Source organism: Oxyura jamaicensis, chromosome 3, assembly GCF_011077185.1.
Source record: "Oxyura jamaicensis isolate SHBP4307 breed ruddy duck chromosome 3, BPBGC_Ojam_1.0, whole genome shotgun sequence".
Taxonomy (NCBI): Eukaryota; Metazoa; Chordata; class Aves; order Anseriformes; family Anatidae; genus Oxyura; species Oxyura jamaicensis.
This window is the reverse complement of record NC_048895.1, coordinates 88,747,071-88,762,532: the sequence shown is the minus strand read 5'-3', so window position 1 is coordinate 88,762,532 and position 15,462 is coordinate 88,747,071. Positions and strand designations below refer to the sequence as shown.

Sequence of the window (15,462 nt, the reverse complement as noted above, 5' to 3'; positions counted from 1 at the left end):
AAGGACACATACTAAACAGAAGGCCCATGTACTATAAAAAAAGAAAGACAAGTCATTTGTAGTATGTACTTTTGTGACCTCCATTCAGTCAATATGGAGAGCCAGGAGACCTTACCTCAAGCAATGTTATGTCTGTCATAAAATGAAAACAAGACTCTCAGAATCATCGTTCTCTCTTTTTTTTTTTTTTTTTTTTTTTTTTTCCTCAACTCTTGCTCTTGTCATGTTGCATTACACATAGATAACACAAATCTTGAAGACATGCCCTCTGGTTAAAAAAAGAAACAATAACAACAACAAGCTCTCTCACACAGCATGCCAACGTGAGCAGGATTTAATCACAGATAACTGGAGCATTTAATAGTGGTACTTAATAAAATAATAATATAAATCCTGGTTAACAAACGTAGTGATCAATATAAGAAAGTAAAATGTACACCCCAATCAAGTCAGCTATTTAATGATTATTAACTTTTCACCCTTAAAGCTATTTGTCGCTCTACTGAAGAGCAGCTTTATAACTTTCTTATTCAAATATTTTGTTGAATCTATGAAGAAATATAAATACTGAAACTTTATAATGACTTTTCCTGTTACCTGTTTGGTGAATTAAAGACTAGAATAAGTGACAATATTGATGATGACAATTAAAAAAAAAATAGAATGGATTAAAGTAGCAAAAACAAACAAAACAACAACAAGAACAACAACAACAAAAAAAAAACTCTTGATCACAATAATAGGAGACTTTCTGTGAAAGACATAGAGGAAGAGGGCACAGAAAGAACCAAGCATCCCTCTGAGCCACTCATATTCTTCTTCAAATAATGCATTAGACTTCCACAGATGTCACATGATTTTTTTCATAGATACTTCAATACGTGTTATCACATATAAAAGAATGCAGACATTTCTCTGGCATCTGTGAAGAGATGCCTTAGATCAGGGTCTAGAACAGCACAGGATTCTGTGCTCTTAAGCTGACTCCTTTTCTCTAAGAACAAATCACTGCTTTGATGAATATTTTGCCTAAAAAACAGTTGGAGGTAAATTTGAGTGGGACAACTGTTTGTATATAATGAAGCAAACCTCATTTTCTTTCCATCAGTGTAAATTAAGAATAAGTTCCTTAAAGCACAGGGTTGTTGTGATTTGGGCTGAGTGCAAAGAGGCAGACTGAGGCACAGCATCTGCAGAAACTTGGTGCAGCAGATTGCATGTTATAACAGCAGATAAATGTAGGAAGGTAAAAAGTTCAGTTTTAAGTCTTTCCTTGTACTTTCATATTTCTGGTTGTGATACTTTGGGTTTCAAATTATTTGCAGGGACTTATTGCAGAACTATAGGACAGAAAGGAAATTCATGAGGTCATCAGCATCAGCTATGCTTGCTTTTTTTCAGCTTTTTGTTTTTCTTGACTGTTACTAAACCTTTACTGTGGAAGACTGCATAGTCTCTTCAGGTAAACTATGACACATCACTTCCTTTACAGTTGAGAAGTTTTCTTTAATATGTGTCTTTAATCTTCCTTGACACAATGTATACCAATTATTTTTTTGCCTTTCCTATTATAAACAAAGGGAATGTATTATTTCCTCTCTGCAGAAATTGTTTATTTATTTATCTGTTATCATGACCTAGATTAAGACTGCTAACTAATTTCACTGATGACAAAGTAGGGAATTGCTTTGTATTCCTTTAGCAAACTGCTTCATAAAAGTGTGTCAAAGAAGGAAAGACTCTTATATGAAATTAGGTTATAAATATTCGGGTGCATGTTTGAAGATCCATACCTTTATCTTTACACCCTACTCTATTTCTTTTAAAAGATGGCTGAAATGATATTCTTTAACCCTGAAATAGCCTTAAAAAATAGCAAGCAGTTAATTATGTTAAGGGAGAATAAATGAAACTTCCAGATTCTGCATTCCTGAAATAGTTAAAAGACTGTCTGCTGATGATCAGTAAACATGTCCTGTAATGATGTTTTCCTCAAATCTGAAAGGGAAAGCTTTCTCAAAATGACATCACATTATAGTTTACACATCAGCATGCTATGTAAGTTCAGTTCAGTATTAGACCTGTGGGAATATTTCAGCTGTCAAAAATATATATTTTCTGCATTTTTATTTATATGCCTCACTTTAAGTGTACAGGTCTCAGTGCTGGTAACTATAAAAGTAAGTTTAATGCAAAATCATCTCTTAATATTTATGGAGGGGGTACTACCAATTCCAGCCTCAAGATTAGAGGCCATATAGGCCAGGTAACGTGATTCAGATCATTTAAGATAACATTTCAGGTGACTTAGCTTTTTCTCTAGAGGAACTTTTAGCTCTAAAAGCTCTCAAGAGCTTTTAGATTTTTAATACAATTGAGTAATTCAGGTGACTTTCACAAGTGATCTGAATATCCCTCCCTTTTCTGTGTCTTAATATCTTTATGAAAAATATTTTATAAAATACTAGTGTTGGATTGTGGAGGTGCAAATCAAAATGTTTTGCATATTATGAGTAATTTCAAGACATATTTTTATTTCAACATATTTTTCTTCACTTCTGTCTAAGGCTTCCTAATTAAGGTTCATAGACTCCCCACATCATAAAAAGTATTAATGACATCATTAGTAATATCAAGACATGGATTCAACATTGTATTAAAAAAAAAAAAAATGGAAAAAGGATGATGGTGTAGTTATTCTTCAAATTAACCATTCTTTTCAATCTTTGATAGGTTTCTTGAGGGTTCATTGTTTTCTGTCCTTTCAGACCATGTCTAGCTGCTTGTTTGCAGTAATTTTTATGCAGTAACAATTTTTTACTCTAAAGCTAGGGCCTAGTAGCTCTGACTTTGTAAAGAGTCATTTTTATTTTGTCCTACTTTCTGGTAAATCAGGAGACAGAGGCAGCTGGACCCTGAGTCAAAGCCCAGTAAAACATTTCAGTAATTTTTCAAGTATACAGCCATATAGTGCATGCATTAGAGGCTGGACTGACAACTGAAGTATCACTTTAACAGCTGCTTCATTTCACTATCTCTTGGCTCATAAACTTTATTTTTAATGAGCCTGCCTGTAAGACCGCTAAAAAATGACCTTCACAGAGAGCTACAAGGATGTACGGTGGTGACCAAAAATAGCTGTCTTGGAGAATGTGTAATATCACAGTGACCATAGCATGGAAAATGAGCAACATGGTGACAAAGACATCATACCAACTGTGGATGAGGAAATTCTGTATTTTCACACTGAAATACTCTTGTGGTAGATGTGCAAGTAATCCAAGACACTTTCAACCCTTACTACTCTGGACCTCTTCATTAGCTTTAATAGTGCTACACCAGTTTACGTCAACTGAGTAATGGCCTGTGATTTTTGAAGTTGTGTCTATGAGCTGATAATAAGGAGGCTGCTTTCCTGCCAAGCCTTTTTTTGCCCCCTTTTTTTTTTTTTTTTCTGTAATCAACTAATTGACTCATTTCACCCACTTTCCCTATCTAAACACATAGTAAACTTCCATCTTTTTATTTTTTTTTCCTTTATTTTTTTAAATGCCACTGTAAGGATATGCTGCTGTAATATGTTTCTATAGTTAAGAAACTTCATTGTTATGCTTCACTGATTTGCTGCTGTTGCAGCTTGAGAGGGGGAAGAAAAGGTTCTTAACAAGCTGTGCAAGAGTGATGTGACCTAAGGGAAAGAGACTTTTGCTGGGAAGCTGGGCTTTCTGGGTGTGTTATCAAAAAATAAATTAATATATATTTTTTAAAGTTCCAAATTAAGCTGTAATCTTAACAGCCAATAATTCTCAGGTAGTTTAAATCACATTCTGCACAACCATATGAAGCAGGTGTAATAATTTAGTCTTGCAGCATTGTGGGCACTTGCTAGACCATTTTTACCACTGTGTCCAAAAGCAATCAAAATGTCTTGATACTAAAGGGTATACTATAGCTCCCACTTCTGCTGCTAGAAGTCTAAATTTTTTTATTGAAAACAAACCTTTACACAGCTTTGCTTATTCAAAAGCTTCAGCCAGGAATATTTTAATTTATTATTTGCATTCAGAAAGCAGCTGAGACCAAGACTTCTCTGCAATGAATAGTCAAAACAAATAATAAATTGTCTCTATTGAATCACAGAGTTGAATCATAGGCTTGCGTTGGAAGGGACCTTAAAAACCAGGACCATCTAGTTCCAACCCCCCTGCCATGGACAGGGACACCTCCCCCTAGACCAGGTTGCTCAAAACCCCATCCAACCTGGCCTTGAGTACTTCCAGGGGTGGGGCAAACATCTTTAAAATGTGAGTTTTGCTGTTGCTACATCTTTAAAATGTGAGTTTAACAGGAGCTTGGAAAAAACAAATTGGGGGTAGTGTACATACAGATGGATGGAAAGGAAGCAAAATAATACTATATGAAATAGTCTGCTAACTAGTCCTGCAGCTTTCCTACCAGCTTTTTCTATAGGCATAAAAGTGCAAGAGAGTTTTTATGAAGAATGATCACTGTTGCTGTTAGCTGAATTAAAAGAACCTCTTTGTTCTCCCTGTCTTTAAATTGTATGATGCCTTTTCCCACATTACATCCTAAGGTACGTGTTAGATTTGGGGGATCTGCTTTATGGACTGTCTTGTGTTTTGTGTGTCTTTTGTGTGTGACCAAAGCATGCTAACGCTGTTAATCCTCAAAAGCTACAAATATGCTATGGCGATAGTGAACATCTGGACAGAGTTTCAGCAACAGTTCCATTATTCTGTGTTACCGTGGTAATTGATGCTCTTTTAATTTGCCACATAGACACAATGTGTGATGAGGCAAATGGCAGAATTTCAGAGGAAAAAGAAAAACTAAAATAATCACAAATCAAAATCTTAGTTACTTCTTTCATTTATTCCCAATAAATTAGAAGTCCATAATGTTATTTATACAGTATCAGATCCCTGAAGTTACTCTAATGAGTTATCTTTTATTTTTATACCTTTTTCTCTACTGTTTTTTTCCTTCAAGATTACTTTCAAAGCCTCCTAAAAAAAAAAAAAAAAAAAAAAGAAACTTCACAAAAGGATTGCTGCAATCAAATTTCTTACCTGACTTTTTTTTTTTTTTTAAGACAGAGGGTGGTGAAATATTATCTGCTGAAATATATGTCAAAAAAAAAAAAAAAGACTGACAATTCTCCTCACTGATTTTTTTTTTTTTTTTTAACGTGATTGTAAAGTGATGCTTGTAATTCTTTACTCATGTAGAGCAGATTCATTCCTTGTCCATTCTGCCACAGGCAGGTGTATATCCAAGGCAACCCCAGGGCTTTACAGAGTTGTTCCAAGTCTTAATTAAGTATTTCTAGGGTGTGGACAAGATTGTTGTGGTCCATAACAATCCCCAGCTGCTGTAAAGACAACTTAAGGCTGTAGACATAACTCAAAGCAGACACTTAGGCCAGATCCAGATGTGTTACAGATATTTAGGCTATTTCAAAACCAGTAGGCAGTATTAGTTGTGCATCTGTTCTGTAGAAGACTAATTTCTTGAAATATTGCAACAGTAGGTTAAAGCCACAATCCAGCCTATGGTGTTCCTTAAAAACATGGATGTTGAGAAGTTATTGATGTCCAAAGGGAAGTCAATGAGTGAACTGTAACACCTTCAAATCTTTCATTATATAATCCATGATTCTGTGATAAATATAAAAATTTCATCATCATGATCTGCTAGTATTTTGGCTACTCTTTAACTAGATGAACTATTTATAATTTCTTTAATATTTAACATATTTGGTTGTGTTTAGAATTTATCATATCTTTTTCTCAGTAAAGTAGGTTCTGATATTCATTTTGTTCTTTTGCTACAGATTAAAGAGCATCTCGCAAAGGGACAGAGGATGTTGGCTGGTGATGGCATGTCCCAAGTAACCAAGACACTATTGGATTTAACTCAGAGGAAAAACTTTTATGCTGGAGACCTTCTAATTTCTGTGGAAATTCTCAGAAATGTTACAGACACTTTTAAAAGAGCAAGTTATATCCCTGCATCTGATGGGGTACAGGTAAGAGAAACATAGAAAGAAGGATAATGATTCAACTGATGGAGTTTGTCAGTATACTGGATGTCACCTATTTGTGCCACTGGGAAAATTATTTTTTCTGAATGATAGACATAAGCATTGGTCACTATAAAACTAATAAAGTGTAAAATAGGAAAAGGCTCAACAATGCTTAATGAAAAAAAAAAAAACATAGTTTATGAAAAATGTAAAATTCTCTCTTTGTAATGTTTATTTCCATGTCAAGGTTTGGTTTGATTGCTAGGGGCATGTTGGTATTTTTTTGTCCTAAGCAAAGTGTTGTTTGTTCTTGTTCCTTTCAGTTCAAAATCTATTTACAGTGTTTATTTATGTAATACTGGGACTGTTTTTTCAGTTAGAATAAATAAACCTCAATAAAAGTGCACAGGGTTACTGGATAGTCCATTTGATATGAATTTATCAATATTAGAATAACTCTTCTGTAAGAGGTCAACTAAATCAGATAACAGAGATAAAAACACTGTAATTATTTCTACCTGGACAACTCATTTTGCAATGTTCATTAAAATAAATATTTTACAGGACTTCTGGATCAGGATATTGGTTTCATCTATATCTGGGAATTTTAGATGTTTTTAAAAGACCATAAATGTACTTAAAAATAATAGTAAGATGGTAAATGTATATATCATTTATGAAAAAGAGACTTTCATGATCATTCGTAAATCAATAATGAAGATCATATGTATGTATTTGTTAATGTGAAGGTAAAAATATATCATAAATACACTTTGGAACCTATGCATGCAGATAAGTAGAGGTATGTGTATGTACCTTCAAAAAGACAAGTTTTTCAGAGTTAAGTTTTCAAGAGCTTGCTATTACATTTTCGGTTTTCTTGTATTTCTATGCACGGAGAAAAACAAGCTTTCATATAAAAGTAATGTCTATTATGTTGGTGTGCAGCTAGCTGAAGGTTATATATTTTGAACAGTGCTTCCCAAAACGTATTTTGGCTGGACATATTGTTGTTGTTTGTTTGTTTGTTTGTTTTATTATTTAAATAAGTTCAATATATTTTCCTACCTTACTCAAAATTTAACTATTAAATGGAGTATTTGACTTCTTCATCATTCACAGGAACTACAGAAATCCTTGTAGAACCAGGCTCAAGAATCTGCTTGACATGATGGTTTTGCTCATGGTCTTAGCAGATTAGGTCATTTGGAATTTACATAAATTAGAGAGAATTTGATTCCTCACTAATGAAAATGCCAGAAGTTCAGTTCGGCAATGTTTCCAAAATTTTTGATAGTATTCTGGCAGGACTGCCTTGGAGAAATTATTTGTACTATTTACATAATTTTAAATTAATCATTATCAAGTGAAGAAGAAAAAAAAAAAAAAAAGGGCAAAAAAGAGGGCAAAAATTGTTAGGGTATATTATTAAAGATATAAAGGAGTTCTCAAATCAAAGAAAGAAGTGCTTGAATACCAAGAGCTCTTAAATCCTATCTGGGAAAAAAATTAAAAATAAAATAAAGGCACTGAATTTCAAACAGCAAAATCAAAAAGTTACACAAATTTAAAACTTAGGTGAAATTCTGAAAACTAGTACAAAGTGTTCAGGAAAATATGTAAAATCAGAATGATTCACTTTTCTACAGGGAATATGTTAAGTTCTTGTTACTGACTTCTGACAATATAAAATGAAATCCTGACTCAATAACAGCAGTTTAAGTTTTACAATCAGTTCCTAAGAAACCAGGATATGCTCTTATGTAAACATGAGTATCTTTGTCATATCGCACCATAATCATATATTTCATTTTCACTGTCACATATTTTCATACTTTTTAGTCCATCATCAAAGTACATGAAAAAAAGATGAAAATGAAATTATTTATCTCAAAAAAAAAAAAAAAAAAGTCTTAATTCTGCAGAAGCTGTGTGGTGTTGTAATTCCATTCTACTTTTTGCACTAATAAAAGGTAGAATCTCTAGGCGCTTTTTTTAAAAGAAATTCTCAGTAAGTCATAATTTATCATTCTACTTGGTGTCAGAAACGCAGATTCTGAATTATGAGTAATAATATTTTTAAGGTCCATACAAAAACAACAGCCTATAAAGACCTATAATTTCTTCTTAGACTATTATCTCTTTTCACGCTTACACTTCAATTGAAACTGAGACGCGAAGTGTATTTATCTGAGTATATTTGTTTTTTACAAATTCCATCCATCTGCATAGTCCCTCTACAGTCTTTGGTTTACATCCAGTATGAATATTAATGAATACTGCAAATTATGTGATTCAGAGACTCCATAACAAAAAGAACGAACAGAAAAGGGAGGTCAAATTTGAACAGCTTTTAGGGCTATTTACTCAAAATGAAGTTTCCTCTACCTGATATGCTGCATAGAAAGTGCCCCTTCTTTATACAGACAGATCCTAAAGTATTTGTGTCTAGTACCGTATGACTGTTTCTGCATATTTTAATCTTTTTGCAATGAGTGAGTTTTACATATATGCAGTGTATACAGTGTCAGGAAGAAAAATAAGCATGCATGAGGAAGTTAATATAGAAGGATCTCTCATCAATGACTTAATATAGCAGTGCCATAGCACAATTATTCTACAAGCAAGATCTTTCCCTCAGTATGAGAGTTACCTCAAAATGCATCATGTGGGTACACTGACACTATTTGCTATGAAATGGCCACTGTGCAATTACTTGTGTAAGAAATATGTTACCTAGAAGATAAATAATTTTTTTTAATAGTACTTTAAAAAAGTACATGAGCTGTATTCTAAGTTGTTTTCAGGACAGGATGGAAAGATCAGTTGTACAATCTCTTAATCCAGTAGCCAGCAGGAAAAAAGGTTTCTCCTCAAGGAAGTTAGACCAGTCAGTATGTCAGATAGAGCCTTCCTGTACTTAAAGGGGGCCTGCAAGAAACTTGGAGATAGATCCTTTATCATGGAATGTAGTGATAGGACAAGAGATGATAGTTTTAAACTAAAAGAGGGTAGGTTTAGATTAGATATAAGGAAGAAATTCTTTACTATGAGGGTGATGAGGCACTGACACAGGTTGCCCAGAGAAGCTGTGGATGCCCCATTCCTGGAGGTGTTCAAGGCCAGGCTGAATGGGGCTTTGGCAACCTGGTCTGATGGGAGGTGTCCCTGTCCAGGACAGGGGGGTTGGAACTAGGGCATTAAAGTGAGAGTCAGCATAGGCAGGCAACAGGAACAACCACAGACTTGCAGCTAAAATCCAAAAACTAGATTTATTCTCGTTACCTCGCCAACTGGGGAATCCCTGAAGCAGCAACCGAGCAGAGGTACAAGAGCGCAGGCATGCAAGCAGGAATGCAGAAACCGCTAAACAGGGCTAGGAGATAGTTGGCCTACTGGTCTCACCTGTTTTTATTATGAGTTTGTGCAGGTGCAGTTTTTACCACCATGCTGTGATTCTCACTGTACTTCTTTGATCTTCTCTGTACCAAAGCTCAAGCACATCCAATAGGGTACCTCCAAGTCCACCAAACACCTGTAATCTATGCACAAATGTGCTACTTGTCAAGCACACAGAGCACAAACAGCAGCAGACAACCTATATGTTTTTCTACATTCATGTTTCCCAAACTTCACACATTCCCAGCTGCAAGGTCACTTGAGCGTATTTACAATCCTCCTCACCAGTTTTCTGTTCCAGACACCAGTCTTCTGCCTTTAACCCATTCCTTCCAACAATCTTTAAGGTCCCTTTCAGCTGAAACCATTCTATCATTCTATGATTCTATGATAATCCATATATATTAACCACAAGGACCATCACTGTCAGTGAGAAATTAACAGGATTGCCCAATGCTTTTTTCCCCCAATTTATATTTTCCACACACACTCCTGATGCTGAAGTCTAAAAGTGGAGGTGACTTTAGGCTATCCTTCTTCCTAGGGAAGAATTCTGTAACCATATAAAAGTATTTATGACACCTTTATGCCTGCAGAGAGGGTCAAAGAATTTAAACTTGGAACATAGAACTGCATCCATTGTATTACAAAAGAAAAAGATTGAAAGGAAGGAAATTAAATTAGGAAAATATTATTGTCCATTCCTGACTTTAACTGGCATTATCCTCAGAAAAGCCTTGGCAAAAATAAAGGACTTCAAAATTTGGCTCTGGCTTTTGCAACATTTTCTATAGCAGCCAGTTCAGCAATACATAACCCTGATATGAAAGGAAGGAGGAACCTGATGCTACACGGAGGTCCAGTGTTTACTGCAGTAATACCATTATATTGCATCCAAATAATACTTCCAAAATTTAGCTTTCATAGCTGTCAATCATTTTACTAAAGGGCAATGTTGCTTCTCACAGCATTAAGGAAATGAATAAGGAAATAGTCAAAGTAGGCAAAAGACTTTTTAACCTCTATTCAACTGTCATATTTTGGACTGCGTCTCCATGTCTTCAATTATAATCTGCAATGCATAATAGAAGAAGCAAAACCATTTAATCATCTGTTTTAATTCACAAAGCACTGATATTGCTGACTGAAAAGTCTTCAAATATCTCAGCTTCCACTGCTACAATAAATTTGACATATTAGGAACTGGAGTAGAGAAAAAAAAAAAAAAAAAAAAAAAAAAAAGGACCTAAGAAGCAAGATGTTCTTGTCACTAGGTTCATAAACAACATTAATGGCTTATTAGCTAGTAACATTAGTACAATGCGTATCTTAGATCAGTTATTGCTCACCTCTTGTTTTACTTGAGTCTAGGATTATTTATAATCTTTTTTCGTATATGTTACTATTAACTGGCTACTTTAATGCTTTCATGTAACTAACAGTAAACACAGAATTTAACATATAGGATTATTAGCAAAACTGTATAATTTATCATCAGCAAGCAATGTATCATGTATACCTCCTGAGTGTTTTTCAGGCAATCTAGACTACTCTCAGATATATCTGTTTGCATGGACATGGATTCTTTTGCAGTTAGCACTCATACTGTTTCTGCATGGGAACAGTGGTTGCAATGTAGTGCAATACTAACTTTGAACTGGTTCCTTAGCATGATAAATTATCCCACACTGAACTTCATGTTAATGCATCTAGACTGCTACTAGCACCTTAACAAGTTAGCTAAATTTTTTGTCCACTGCATCTCCACAGTATTACACTGGAAGAATGCAGAACTATTATGCTTTAAAAAGTATCTTCCAGGTGAAAAATAAATAAATAAAAGTGAAAGCCAACTCTTCTTAGTACAACTCTTTTCCAAAAGCATAGCTGCTTTTTTAGCAGTTTATTTTTTTATTATTATTTTTTTAAAATGAGCATTTATACAATTACAATTTGCCAACCTGGTTAAAATGGCAATCCCTCTGTAAGGAATATTAACTCTTCTCAGTAGGTTTCTTTTTGCTGCTGAATAGGTGAAATGTGTTCCTGGAATATAAACCATATGTGGCTACGTTTTCATAACATCACAGAATCATTCAGGTTGGAAAAGACCCCTATCATCTAGTCCAGACCTTAAACTAGTACTAAAGTCCACCACTAAACCATGCTTCTAAGTTCTAAATCTACATGTTTCTTGAAGACCTTCAGGGATATTTATTCAACCACTTCCCTGGGCAGCCTGTTCCAATGCCACACAACTCTTTCAGTAAAGAAATTTCTCATAATATCCAGCCTAAAGCTTCCCTGGCACAACTTGAGGCCATTTACCCTTGTCGTATGGCTTGGAAATTTCCTCTTCTCAGCTTGAGAAGAGGAAATTTCTTTCCTTTTCCTCAGCTTGACTGTAAAGTTGCCCTCTGTATCTGTGCAAATTGGATGAAACCATAAGAAAGTATTTTAATGGTCTGTCTTTAATATCCATCATTCCCTCCCAATGCCTACATGCCATTTGCATAGGAGCTTCTGAGATATTTGCTTTCTTTCCATGAATTTTTGTTTTACTGACTCTTATGGATATTTTTCCACTGACTTCAGTGAGAGAATTGTGCCTTCATTAACATATGGGATTTGTTGCCCAAGTTCACCAAAACAATTTTCACTTCTATAAAAACTTTGCCAACTTAAATCAATTTTTAGCAATGTAAATATTTTGATTGGCATAATTAACTTCCTGATGATGAGGCAAAGATGCATGTCAAGTAGTTAGTGTTAGGACTAGATTAAACTGGTAAAAATAATTTTATGTAAAAATAGTTTTCACAAGTTTTACTCCATTTTGTATTCTGCAATGTTCTTCTTACATGGTTATGAGACACTTAAAATGTCTGCAATATGTCAAATTTTGAAATGAATATCTTTTTAAGTACAAACATCACATAGTTGGTATGGTAAGGTTGGAAGCTATTTCTGCTCTCAGTCACCGTGCTATTGAATGCTTTGCACTTTCATTAAATAGTGTGTTAAAATTACTTCTTACTTAAACCTTTTTATACCTATTTTTATCCCCCAAAACAACTAAAAATTAAGTGTTGGTGAAGGAAATGAATATGACCAATAATATGAGTTCCCACAGGGGCCTACGGGTGGTATTCCACTTTCAAAGGTTGTGACAATCTTAATCATACTCTTCAGCTAAGGTCACTAAAAGTTACATGTACCTTTTATGAAGGAACAGAAAAATTACAATTCGCAGGCTATTGCCAAATTTGACATTCTGCAAGAAAAGTGATACAGAGCTAAGAACGGAGCACAAACACTTAGCTTTTAAGGATAAAGAGGCTGACAATAAAAATGGGAAACAAAACAAAACAAAACAAAACAAAACAAAACAAAATTAAAAGAAAAGAAATGGAAGTTTTCCACAAAAAAAAAAAAAAAAAGTGATTTTGAATATGTGATTTAAGAGCTAAATTCCATGGCTTTGATTTGTGCTTTGCTCAATTGTAGTTAAATCTATTGGACAATCAAATATAGAAAGTAACAGTTCAAGGTCAAAGAACAGTAATTATTCCTTTTCTGACAAAATTACTAAAAGCACAGAGGCAAAAAGTAAAATGCACTTAGGTTCAGACAGCATTTGGCAATGAAACACTGTATCCACTGTTTGTGGTCATTATGGATCATTTTCATGTTTTGAACAGAAAACAGCGACCCTGAGCCAAGCATTTTCTTAGTGTGCTTTATTTATTTGCAAAACATATAGTAGTCTAATTTCTGGAGTGAGAGCAACTTGGAAATGGAACATCATCACATTTAGAAGTTGATGCAAGTTCAATACAGGCCTTATTTTATATAAAGTAGTTGCATGGAACCTGATTATACAGCCAGAAATGAACAATTAACTATAAAATACATTTGCTCTTTTGTCAGTCTAACATATTTTGTTATGTCATCTCTTCCACTGATATAAATATGGGCTATAAAAGTGCATCTGTAATAGAGAAAGGAAATCTTTCCTGATATTGACTTAAGGATACAATTGTTCATGTCATTAAAAGTCATTTTACTTTGTCTTTTATTTAATTGACTTTTCAGAACTTCTTTCAAATCATTAGTAACCTCTTAGATGAAGAAAACAAAGAGAAATGGGAAGATGCACAACAGGTAAGATTTGCCTTCTGTAATTCATCAATTAAAAAATTGCAAAATAAGTATATTATGACATTTATTGTATTTATTAATCATTAGCAACACTTTTCTTCAGTAAGCTAGGATAAAGTGGAGTATATGATTTCAAAACTGAGGCTTAGCATACACCCTTCTATAAGTAAATTATATCCTAAATGAGACAATATTTTGGATATAACAGACAATTTTCTAAAAGGAACAATTCCAGGCCCCATTAGCTAATTCAGTAGATTAAAAGTATATTAAGAAGAATGTTCTCGTGATGAACAAATTTCATTGCATTCCATGGGATTATTCACAATGTCTTTCCATTTGATGTTGTAAGGAAGTACATATGAAAGTTGAAAAATGCTAGTAAAGACTAGCTACAATCATGGTTGCATTAAACAGCACGTATCAGAACTCATCTAAAGAACACACGACATCACTAAACTACTTGCAGAAATGTAAACAGTAGACCTTTTCTAAACACTTGCATTTAAGAGAACAGTTGTGATTCCTGAGACAGAAAAATTTCAGGACTTAAATAGATATTATGATAGCATTTTATAAAATAATAAATCTAACTCAAAAAAAAAAAAGTACATTTTATAATAAAAAAGTTTAAAATTCAAATGATTTTTTTTTAACTTGGATATGAGTATTTCTTACACGCTTATACTAAGAATACTACAGTACTGTGTTTACATTTATGAACAGGGCCATGGAACTATCACATTTCCAATACAAGTAACAGTGACTATGGGGATAAACAGAGAACTATGTACAGATAAAAATGATGGAGGCATTCAGAGTAGGTGGAGGTAGACATCTTTATAATGTGACTAAGAAGGAATTCATGACTTTTTGCTACTGATTCAAACCTTCCTGTGGACATATAATGGTGCAGCTGACACACTGTAATTTAGTCAGGAATATATTTTTTTTTCCCTTTCTGTTCCTCTGTGCAAGATCCAGATATAAAAATAGACAAGGTATGTCATTTTATTTAGTGGTGGTGAATAAAAGCAGAAAAATCACATGCATGTGGGCAGCTTCCATAAACAGATAGCACCAAGATTAGGGAATTGATATTAAGCAACTATTTTAGCCCCACTAATGAACAGATGACACTCCTCGTGTTATCAAACTTGTTTTCTTCTACTCCACCCTGCCTGCTTGCCCATGCCATGTCCATTTTCTGTCCCACCAAGATCAAGGAATGACAGGAAAAGGACAGAGGAAATTTCCTGAGAGGAAATTATGACAACTTGGAGGTAAAAGAGGGAACAACATATTATGTTCCCTCCCCTCACTTCTGCAGGTTGAAGAAGTTGTATTGAAAAACAGAGATAAGTTATTTCTGGCTTCCCACAGGTCCATCTGTGCTTAGTAATTGTCTCATAAACCTGGGTACAGCACAGGTAGACAAACGGGAATCCAAGCAAGCAGAGAGCTGAGCACCTTCTGAGCTGAACACTACTTCTGAACACAAGAGTCATGGTGTCATAGCTGCTTTGTAACAACACTGGGGAATTCATTAAATCTTAGACTCCTGAGCTGTAGTACCCAGAGAAACCATATCACTTGCTTTTTTACTGTTCTTGGGCAGTTACACAAGCTACCTCATAAGCATTATTGAAACAAGTAGGGTTTCATAATGACCACAAGGGTAATTGTACTATCAAATACTCCTAAGTACTTCCAAATTTCTTTTTTTTTTTTTCTTTGTAATGATATCAAATGCCATCACCTCATTAAAAAAGAGGAAAAGTGATTCTGTTCCCAGTTTAGCTATTCTGTTGATATTGTGGGGTTTGTTTGTTTGTTGTTTTAATGCAACATTGCGA

The 15,462-nt window shown here is 34.3% G+C and overlaps 1 protein-coding gene across 6 annotated transcripts in view; it reads left to right on the top strand.

Annotated features, from left to right (window-relative positions):
• Positions 1-15,462, top strand: part of ADGRB3 (adhesion G protein-coupled receptor B3) — a 467,103-nt gene that overhangs the window by 229,827 nt on the left and 221,814 nt on the right. For all 6 annotated transcript variants that reach the window (XM_035322903.1, XM_035322904.1, XM_035322905.1 and 3 more), the window contains 2 exons: positions 5,855-6,049; positions 13,541-13,609. In XM_035322903.1, coding sequence (XP_035178794.1) covers positions 5,855-6,049; positions 13,541-13,609 — 264 coding nt within the window. The remainder of the gene's footprint in view (positions 1-5,854; positions 6,050-13,540; positions 13,610-15,462) is intronic.